The 11,670-nt window shown below is 42.5% G+C and overlaps 1 protein-coding gene across 1 annotated transcript in view; it reads right to left on the minus strand.

Moving 5' to 3' along the window:
• The window catches only part of shq1 (SHQ1, H/ACA ribonucleoprotein assembly factor), a 33,861-nt gene extending 22,887 nt beyond the window's left edge, over positions 1-10,974 (minus strand). Inside the window, 8 exon segments of the mRNA XM_054616799.1 lie at positions 228-385; positions 4,952-5,049; positions 5,139-5,251; positions 5,866-6,041; positions 6,127-6,255; positions 8,812-8,876; positions 9,509-9,675; positions 10,889-10,974. Of these exon segments, the coding sequence (XP_054472774.1) occupies positions 228-385; positions 4,952-5,049; positions 5,139-5,251; positions 5,866-6,041; positions 6,127-6,255; positions 8,812-8,876; positions 9,509-9,651 (882 nt within the window). The 5' untranslated portion in view covers positions 9,652-9,675; positions 10,889-10,974.
• Positions 10,975-11,670: the final 696 nt, after the last annotated feature.

Genomic DNA, 11,670 nt, shown 5'->3' on the forward strand with positions numbered 1-11,670 from the left:
CGTCTTTAACAATGAAATCAGCCCCGCTCACCTTGCCTTGCTGCACCTACGTTAGAGGAGTGACACAAAGAGGCCTGGACTGAGCTCACGGATCTGCTGGTAATCTCTTAAGGCTCTGAATGAAATGGAAGGGGGTCTAAAGGATTTGAGGATAGAGGGCTTTGTCATCCAGGGCTAAGTGCTGCTGCTCTGGAGGAGTCGCCTCTTTCACACAAACACACACTCACGTTGTGCTCTCCCTCCGTGGAGCGCGCTTCGTAGCAGTAAGCCAGCAGGACGTCCACCAGGCTGAGCCACACTTGGTGACGGGACGTCTTGTCCAGCAGGTACGAGCGGTTGGTGAATTTCCTCAGCTGCTCCTTCTCATCGTCGGTGAATGATACAGCTGCACGGGGAAGAGGAGTTTACAGTTTCATTTCATTTCAAGTCGCCACGAGTCTTTGCTATATTTTAAGACACAGAACTGCAAAAGAATCTGTAGTGGGCGAGAAAAAATGGCTTGTTCAGAATGGAACTGCTGTGATAAAAACGGCTTAATAAAGTAGGGTTAGTGTCGTACGTCTTTAAGATGAAGAAGTGCATCATTTTCTCTCAGTTTTGTCCTCCTGTCCATAAAACCCCGCAGATTTCACATCCAAATCTGAAAACACAGACCTCACGTTCTAGTGTGAACGAAGCCCTTTTTTGAAAACAATGACGTATTATGGTGAAGGGTTAAACTCTGGACTGAGATTCTGGTATTTCCTCTGAACTCGCCCAAATCTGCCTGGGAAGCCTGGATTTGCAGCATGTGTTAGAAAGTCCATCTGGGAGCGCCCGCGTGTTCACAAACTGAAGCGTACCAAATAATGGATACGTATAAACGCCATATCCAAAACTCATTAACGCTACCTCGTACGTGTCATCGACGCGCCCCAGACCTTGAAATGCCATTGTTACGGTAATGGAAGCGGATCGGCTGTCCAGCTGCTGGTTATTTTCACTCTGATGTAGCAGCTAACGGTTCAGCTGTGCGGCAAAAACATGGTTTGGAATAGGTGTGAACAAAAAGGGGGGCAAAAGGTGTCAAATCAAAACCTCTGTGTAATCACACTCGCAGGATGGAGAATTAATCAGAATTCAGAGGGCATTTCAACAAGTCGACATTACTAAACGTCCAGGAACAATTCTTACCACAGGGTCAACGCACCCAAACAGCTGCACGAAACTGATTTTCCTGCCGTGCCTCACCAAACCCTGTCAGGACATACATACCTGAAGATCTCGAGAATTGGAAGCATGTAAACCATTTTTTTTTAAAAAGTATTTTCCAGTAACTTCTGCTTGACGTTCACACTGTTTTACATATTCGTATTCACTTGGAACTGCTATTCTGGAGCAGTTGGGGGCAAAGTCCCAAGTTGAGGCGCAACATGATTGGAGTTGATGAGGAGCAGAAGGACAAATTAGGCAATTAATTACATTAAATTAAGAACATTAGTAAAGCCAATCCCATTTAGACGCGTTTCACGGCTGAACAGCCTAAAATGTAAAGTTCAATCATATGAGAATCTCTCAAAACCTCTGCTTCCCCTGCTCGCTGCAAATTCACTAACTGTTGCATTTTAAAAGAGACATCTGCCTAATAGGGGGTGGGGGTGGGGGGATCTGTGGCAAGCCTAATGGGGCGACACAAACAGACTTCAATCCCATTTAAGCTATCTGCGTGGCTCAGTATTGAGAGGCGCGCTGAATGCCTGCAGGAACGTGCAGTAACTCAACTGTTTTTTTCCTTCCTCCCAGCAGCTTATAGAACAGCTGAAAGCAATTGCTCACCCTCCCTCCCTCTCTCTCTCACCCTCTCTCTCTCTGCATGAGGAGAGGAGAGTCCCTGCGCTGAGATGTGCACGCTGAGATGCTGCGTATTGGCTAGAGCACTTGCACAAACTCACACATCGACGCACACTTGATATGCACAACACTCACACATCACACACACACACACACACACACACACACAGACACACACACACACACACACACACACACACACACACACACACACACACACACACACACACACACACACACACACACACACACACACACACACACAGCTTCAGAATGATCTCTCTGGTTGCGGTGGGATCGCGGCTCTGCTGGGAAGGAGATTCCTGCAGCATTACGTCAGGTCTTAGCTCCCTGCAGGCGCTACCTGAGTCCCTCATCAGCGCAGCTGCAGCGGGAGGGCCGCGGCCGAGCAGAACACACACAGAGCCCACGTGCACAACGCATCTGCACACCCAGTTGTTCAAACACTTACAAAAGACACACACACACACACACACACACACACACACACACACACACACACACACACACACACACACACACACACACACACACACACACACACACACACACACACACACACACACACACACACACACACACAGAGAGAGAGATTCAACACACTGCCTTGCAGAGGCACCGGCAAACAGATATTTGAGCAAACAGCCACGATGTGCAGGCACTTGAGATATTAAAATATAAGAGCAAAGATGTATCTTGCATTTGTTGATTTAACGCAGTGATTCTAAAAGTGTTTTTCATGGATTTGTGCATTCACACAAAAATAATCCAGGAGATTTCAGGGGATATAAGCATCGTCTGTTCTGAGCAGAATTGTTAAAAATTAAAAGCCAACATTCACAATAACCAAATGCAACATTTAAACGGCAATGGTTGCAAGTTGGACTCACGGTGAGGATGTCTTTTTTTTCATAAATTCTGCAGCAAAACCGGTAAAGGGAGGTAAGCAGACCTGATTGATTTCTGCGGTGGAGCCCGTCAGCTCCATCGGGGCATTAGCACACAGTCTATGATGGCTTCTGCTGATTGCAAATTAATTTCTGACCTAATTCCTCCAGTTGGAACGGCAGCCCGGCTCTTCACTGCTCTCTACAGGTCCAGATGGCCTGATGGCATGGAGTAAATATGCTTTGTCAAAAACACTGCTGAGGGTTTGGAAAACACTTCCAGAATTTTCTCACAAATAAGAGGGGGTGAACATGTGACCTTGGACGGCAGGTACGGTTAATGTTGTCACGCTGTGATCATGTCAAGTATCAACTCAAAAAAGGGGTGTTTTACGACACAGTTGGCTCGGATTGTAAACTGTGTGCAGTAGTCTTATCTAACTTGGTCAGATTTCCAAACACAGCCATAACAAAGTGTAGCAGGTTGGAGGAGACTCAGCTGACAGGACCATTTAGCCTGGACCGGTGTGGGAACACAGGCCACCAGTGGACAGCTGTGGCCTGTCAGTGTCCTGGCCCCTGACACCGGAGAGCACAGAGGGGCCGGTTTCTACTTCATTAGCACTTGTGTCCACATCCATCTGTCAGGTGACATATCTATCAGTCCAAAAACCCACACGGAGTAGTCGTAGTCGCCATTTTTAAATATACGACAAACAGTTAAAAATCCTGAGCACACTCTGCACTATTTGATGGTAGGCCGCTTTAACATTCTGACTGATGCCATTCTTCACACTCAGCTGAGGCTAATGCTATTCACCCTGTCAATCAAGCCATTAAGTTTAATTTGGCCCATTTATCTACGCCTGGGCTCCCGACTGAGGCACTCAGTCTCAGAAAGCCGAATGAGCCGGCGGGGCTACAGGGAGCCCTAATGTTCTACAGAGGCTAAACTCGGGGCTGCGGCTAATGGCCTTTGCATTGCTGACTGATGGCTGCTCATCAGCGATCGGGCGCCCTCGCCGCGCTGGTGGAAAAGCGCCACCGGCAGCACACTCCCTCCTGCGATAATGCTATCTGTTTAATCTAAATCCTCTCGCAGGAGCACAACACCACCGTGCACTACACATAAGCTGTGGCAGTGAGCCACGTGCCTGCTTAAACAGTGGAAGTGCTGGAATTAGCAGGCTGTTGGAGGAGCCGCATGGCACAATTAAAAAGTCTCTCGCAGCGCAGAGGCCTCGCAAGCTATCGCTCCCGTGCAGGAGGCGGAACGGAGACGTGAAGCCAACAAGCAACACGTTTCAATCTAGGTGAATGAGCCATTGATTAGGCAATGGATGGGAACAGATTGCAAAAAAAGAAAACCTGAATTTGTGAATTATAAAAAACAGACGTTGAAATGAAAGAAGTTAAAATGGCCTTTAATTTAAATTGCGGCATTTTCTAAATCTGCAGATGTTTAAATTGGTCAAAATGCAGCAGAGAGACTTGGTGATCAGGGGAGGTCCAAGTTCAATTTCTCATAATGGAAAGTGTCTTTCCTGTTCAAGAGCCCTGAGGCTCTTTGGCGGTGGAGTGCAGCTCTGTTTCTTTCCAGCCAACCTCTCTCTAGAAAGGGGGGGGCAGTGAAAAGACTCATGGGTCCTTTGGGGATTCAGAGATTGTCAGAGAACAATGTCAGCGCCTCGCAGGCATAACTCACAGCCAGCAGGCTCACGTTTGGCACTCTGCATTCACACTATTACAAGAAACAATATACTACTAGTGGACAGTTGGGAATAGTACTACTGGGGGTGGTAAAAAATGGTAAACGAGAGTATTTTAATTTGGTCAACATAACAATGCATGATTGCCCTCTCAATTTTCTGCAACTTCACGCCACCTTCTGGTAGCCTTTGGTCACTGCTTTGCAGTGTTTTTTTGAATTGCTTGAAGAGCTTAGATGATACACGTTTATATTTACATTTGATATGCATCCCTCTAATCAATATTTTAACCTTTTTATTTTATCTTCCCCCCCAAAAAAATTGGTGTCTTTTTCGTCTATAAATAGTCTGTTCACTAGAAAAGGAAAAGCGCAGATTTATGTAACTGTTTTTCAAAAGCAGGCACATACTTTATTGATCCTAGCGCCTCAAGTCAGATTTAAAAGATCTGCATCAAAAATAAAAATAAAAAAAAAGGATTATGAAGGGAGGATTTGAACTCACCAGCTTCCCCGTCCTGCTCAGTCGAAGGACTCAGCTTGTCCCACCATGGCTTAAACTTCAGCAGCCTCTTTATCTCATCATCCTCAAACAAATCAGCCCTGATATGACACAGAGCTGTTAGCAGACAGAACAGGGTAAAACCTTTTTTTTTTGAGGGTGACAAAGGTTTTCAATCCGATAAACTCACAGGTAATGGTCAGCAGAAAAAGCAGAGGCCTCTGCGTGGAGCCGTGCCTGCCTCCTCTCTGCTGCCGTCGTTCCCTCTGGGTTCTTGACATCCGTCACGTCGCTCAGTTCCTCCTGTCAGGACAGTCCCAACATTTAACAGATTGCAATATCGTCTTAATGGGTATATGGGTACCATATTTTTCCATGGTTTTGTGTCTAAGTGTGTCTAAATTTTTGAAATTGGTCCAGTATAGAGGGAGAACGATGCAGACGACAGCAGCTAAACAGACTTTTTAATAACATCCGATCGCCTGGTTGAGGATGCACTCCAGCTCCACTGTTTCACCCGACACCCTTTGCCAAGGGGCGTTTTTCTGAACTGGCCACACTTGTTGATCCGGCGTTTCGGAAGTTTTGGAAACTAAGCTACACTTTCTGTACTCCGAAACAACAAACTCTGATGACACTGGCACTCCTCTCTTCAACTATCACTTGCATTTCCACTAATGTCTTCTGGCAACAAGTCACCTCTTGCCAGATTTCAGATTTTCCTTGAGCCAGACTTGGTTAAACACAATAACAATCAGACCGGATCAAGCAAAAGGCAACAAAACTGTTTTGTATTTCTCTGTAGGGTTCTTTCCATAATGTTGTCAGACACTAAAAATACAATGTATTATATAATGTAATATAATAATAATGTAAAGACACTGATAATAACACGTAATCCGTATATCTGACCTCACCTGTAATCTTGCAAACACTCCACACCTCTGGTTGCCAAAGCCATATTTCTGCAGGGCTCCCAGCTCCTCCTCTGAGCTCTCCTTGTACACCTCCTGCTCAACCTGCCAGTCAAAGTCTTCCTCATCTTCTTCTTCTTCTTCTTCTTCATCATCATCTCCCGCGCCTTCACTGCATCCTTTGAAATGTAAAGAGGCTACGGTTGGTTCTCGTTGAATTTATGATTAACAATCTAATTAAGCTGATGTGTAGATTGGATTTACCTGTGCTTAAGTCCTCTATGAGTGGTTTTGCTGAACGGGAGCCTTTCGGGGCGAGGAGACTCGTCAGCATCTGGAGTCCCTCAAAGTGCTCTCCAGCTGTTTCCTTTGGGACCCGAAGAGTGACGAGACCTGCAGCAAGATGAAGGGAACGATTGTTAACCATTATAGAGCTCCTTTTTTACAAAGTCGATTGAAAATAAACAAGTTTCCCTTAAATACATTGTTTATTTCTACTGAAAATTAACCAATTACATAACTGACAGTTAATCAACCACAGTCATAATTTGGATTAATCTTTTGTCATTTGTCAAATCTAATTTAACTTTACCAAACAATTTGGTGATTACAGTGTCTCAAATGAGACATAATTATTTACAATTAAATATTGTAACTGAATACTATTTTTGCAACTAGTTACTGGACAAGATAAGTCACTTCCAGCTCTAGTTATTTCAGTAATTTTAGTTTTGATATTCTGTACGAGGCAATCGATTAAAAAAAAAAAAAAAAAAACATCTGAAGATGAATTGATTATTTAAATAGGCATTACTTTCTAGCGGTTCCCATGAACAATATCAATGACATATCAATTACACTACGTTGAGACAGAAATGACTCAATGTTGTTTATAAACTGACATGCGATTTGTCAGATATGACATGATGACTCACAACATGTTGAAGGAAGAGGACTAGAAAAACATAACACACTAGGAAGTCAACGATCACAGACTACTCATTTGGATCCAAAAGAAAACAAACAAACTGTGAATGATCACTTTGTGTACAGTCATACATTTTAAATTCACCTTAACTCCTTATAACAAACGATAGCCAATTAAATTGGCCACCTGTGCGCGCAATGCTTCAAAATTAAGTTGTTTCTTTCCAAACAATTATTAAAAGTTAACAGGGAATACATGATTGATGAAATAGACTGATTTGGCCAGACCTCACAGAAAATCTGATGGTCGCCTGAAGACCTCATAAAATTTAAATCCCGCCCCAAAGTGTTAAAGCTTAGATGTGCTTAACGATGGGAGCTGACTAATTGCTCGAGTTGCGGGCCTTGCAGGAGTCTGAAAGAAGGATCTTAATGATCATTGCTCATTAAAAGTCTAAACAAGGACACTCATTAGTGCAGCTTTATTAGCAGATGTTACAGGCTTATTTAGACACAGCGAATTAACCGGGGCCACGCTGACAGACGGCCGACGACGTGTCAGAGTCCATAAGGCAGATGTCCCCATAAAGACAACTTCATTAGAGATGATTATGTGCAGCAGAAAGAGAAATCACGGTGACAGACAGTCAGTGTGTGCACACTAGTGCATGTCAGTGTTGTCATAGTGTTTCATTTGCTCGTTATATATGTAAAGAAAATCCGACATGAGCTCCCCCATCATTGTGACAGGAGATATTAAAGGCTGCCTGCAAGCTGTAATCATGGTGACATTACAGATGGCTCCGCTGGCCCTTTAAATGGGATGAAATGACATGATCAGTGGGTTAATTTACCCTGGATGATTGACTGAAGTACAAACCAGACGACCCCCGGGGATCAATCACTGTCTGCAACAAGAACCATGTGTTCAGTCAGTGCCTTGTAAGAGTGTGACTGGTCTACAATATCATGCAAATCTATGTAATATAAGGACCAATTTAAACCAAGCATGTATGAGTTGTTGTTATAAAACACTCTCACTGTTCTTGCCACCAACTGCAAACCCTAAACAACATGTCAGATCACCACCTGACATATTCAAGTTGCAGACCACATTCACTTCCATCCCTCCAAGTATACTCTCAAGAAAAGTGCTGTTGTAACAATATGAGCTTTGCGTTTTTCCATCAGGCTCGCCGATGGCTCTCACTCAAGAACTAACTTCATCTCACTGATGTAATATCAATGATAACTGTAAATCAAAAATTGTTTCTCCCTATACCTCTCCTGTCTCTTTCGTCACTGTGAAACTACCCAATAAAGGTTACACTGTCTTAAAAAAAAACCTGTTCAGCATACAGATGACTGGAGTGAGATACAGCTCCAAATGTTGAAATGGCATTTGTACAGCTTGGAAAACAAACAAAAAAAAGCTAGAGGAAAGCTGTTTTTTCACTTGTTGAAAGAAAGGTCAGCACATTCTGACAAGCACCGGAGGGAAAGAAACTGTTGTTAGAACTAAGAAATGTATCCTTTTTACTTGTTTCTCTGAGTCTCTGTGTTGACAAAAACACAGAAAAAATAAATTGAATGGAAGACATCACATCCTCCGATAGAGCTTCTCATTATTGTTTTATCCTGCCTCCCAGCGCTTCTCTGACTCGATGCTCATATAGTGTTAATATTCTATATTGCAGTGGGTGACAGACAATCCAATCGCATGACAGTTTTAAACAACTGCAACATTACAGAAACTAATTGAAACATAAAGATCAAATAAGACAAAGGTAAATTGAGTGTAAGAAACATGTTTTGGGAAACTGCTTGTTCCCGCAGATTGTGTTCATGCTAAATCCATGCCCCAAAAATATATTGGCTCTGTTTAATGCAACAGCTGTCTGTGCATTTACTGAAATACCTCAGCAGGCATTTTGTTATGTAACATCACCATGCAACTGACATGACAAGAAAGCTGTTTTACTGCCACCGTATGTGTTGTCATTATGCAATAATGTGATTTACCTTTATCAATGTCAAACTTGGCTTTTTCTCTCCCATCCTCCACTATTCTTCCAGGAAGAGACAATCTGAAAAAAAAACACATAGACCCAGACTGTTACTGTCACTATTAACAAAAGGATACACCTTATTTGTTTGGTCCTGTCAATTTACTATTCAGAATCGGAATCAGAATCAGCTTTATTGGCCATGAATGGCCAAGGAATTTGACTCCGGTTTCTAACGCTCACTAATACAGAGAAACAGACAAATAAAACAAAACAAAAATACAAGGAGATCCAAGAGGAACAAAGGGTAAACATTTAACTATTATGTACAACATGTAAATAAAAATGCAGAAGAATATACATGAACACAATAACACAAAAACAATGACAATGAAATGTAGATACAAGTGCAATGGTGCAGTGTGCAAGCTGCTAGAATAAATATGTGAAGGTTGCGACAGGTTATTTATGAACAGATTTAGAATTTAAAAATGTGAGTTTAAAGTTTCCGGGTTATTTCACATGGATTTGTACCAGACAGAGGATGAATGATTAATTGTTCATGATAGTGAAGACCAACACCATTGTCAGATAATAAATGATTGCAAATGAAAGCCTGAGAGAGATGGTACAACTTGATGAATGCCCATGAATTAACTGCTTTCATCACCATTGCTTTCACCCGTCTAGTTTATGTTAATTGTTTAACTCACCTGAGAAAGTAGGGCTTGGCAAAGAACTTGAAATCGGTTCCATCGATGTAAAGGTCAAACTCTGATGTTCTGGTGTAGGGCACGCGGATGCTGAGGATCAGGAATTCTGGATCTTGGCTCAGGTCGAACGCGGGAGTAATCATTATGACTACTGATGTAACACAGACCTGTAGCATCAGTGACAGGAACAATATCAAGCTCCAGTAACAGTGTAAAGGATTGCATTCACACAGCAGGCTGCCTGTGGCGTAGTGGAGAGCAAGGTAGTTCTCCAATCAGAGGGTCGGTGGTTCGATACCCGGCTTCGGCAGTCGATGTGTCCTTGGGCAAGACACTTCACCCCAAGTTGCTCCCGAAGGCTTGCCATCGGTGTGGACTGGATGTTGCATGAATGTTAGTTAGAGTCTGATGGTGGCACCTTGCATGGTAGCCTGTCATCAGTGTGTGAATGGGTGAATGATATGTAATATACTACTACTGATTGTAAGTCGCTTTGGATAAAAGCAAATGACAGTCAAGTAAATGACTGTAATGTAATGTAAATGTAATGCCTGGCTGACTCTAGCGTGCCACCTTGTGGTTGTTTCTATTAAACGTTATTCTCCTCAAGCAGCAGCAGCCCACGTGTGCCACACTGAGGAACTGTAAACACAGCTTGTGTAAAACATAACGACTCCTCTCTGACCGGAGCAAGTTACAATACGCGTCTCTACTATGGTTTAAGAGTAGCTGGTGACCATTTCATTCCGTGCACTCTTGTTTAGAAAACCCCGTTTCACCAAACTGCATCCGAAAATCGGGACATTTGAGAATGTTTTACTTGTTGACAGACGGACGCGTCATTCAAAACATCGCTTTATCCATTTCACCAAATGAAATGTCACGTAGTTATGTTCGGCACATACTAAGTTGAACTGGAATCTTGTTTTAAAAGATATTTGCCAACGTAAATGTTACATACTTAAAATCTTAAAGAGCTAACGAGGGAAGTTGATGCTCTAAATAGAGTTAAATGAAGTGTTTATTGGCCTTTAAGCATTCCGAATGAAACATTAAACTCAAATAATCGAAAGGAAGCGGTGACACATGAATGTAATATATTTGTCTTGACTTCACGGGTGTTTTAAATGAAGTTTGGCTCTCACGTTAGCTCGCTACTAGCCTGTTTACTAAGCCAACACATGATTTGTCTCCTCGTGTTTCGGCTAACGTGTCACAGTAGCATTGCTAACCTAGCTGACAGATTACGCCACCGCTGCCTTACAATACTTTTATTCCAATGCAATGCGGTGGGACTGGGCTGTTTGAATCCCTTCATTGACAGTCACTAAAACACAGTACACATTTAAGACACCGTTAAAAAAAGAAATACACACTCACCAGCAAAACACAGAGTTATCCCAACAAGCTTCACTGGCAGGTCGTGGATGTAGCGCCCATCTTTTACCGTAGTACAAAGTGTAAACTGGCAACAAAAAGGTTCTGACAAAATGCATATATTTATTTTTTTCTCAAGACATACCTTAATGGAAATAAAAAAAAATATCAGGATCTCTCAGTCTGGCAATGACAGTGGTTAATTACAAGAAGTGGCCCACATTGCTCCCCAAGTTGAGTTCAAGGGCTAAAGGTCTTTGGGGAGGTGAGAAGGGAAAAGGCTACAATTCCAAATAGTTTAGTTTTCCCACTTTAACAAGTTAATGCATGAATTAAGAATAGAAAAAACAAAACAAACACATCTTAAACCTTCATCAATGAAAATCCATTATCAGGAGTGCAGTGACGGTGGCATGTGACTTTACATTTACTCAATTAGTGTAGCTACTTAAATGCAATTTAGAAGTACTTGTACTTCACTTGACTCTTTCCTTTTGAATCTACTTTATACGTCTACTTTACAATATTCCATGGAGGAACATTGTAGTTTTTACTCTGTTAAATTCATTTGACAGCTTAAGTTGACAGTTTAAGTTACTAGTTACTCTGCTACTAGCATATAAAATATGTGTACCCAAAAGTAGAAGTAGTTCAAATTAACAACAGCTCCAATAGCCACAACGTGAAAATGCTGCCTACTCAGTGATGCCACACAGGCCATTCTACAGCATATTGAGCAACCTATACTTAAGCACATTTTGCAAAAATGGTAAATGGACTGTACT

The sequence above is a fragment of the Anoplopoma fimbria genome, chromosome 17 (genome assembly GCF_027596085.1).
Source record: "Anoplopoma fimbria isolate UVic2021 breed Golden Eagle Sablefish chromosome 17, Afim_UVic_2022, whole genome shotgun sequence".
Taxonomy (NCBI): Eukaryota; Metazoa; Chordata; class Actinopteri; order Perciformes; family Anoplopomatidae; genus Anoplopoma; species Anoplopoma fimbria.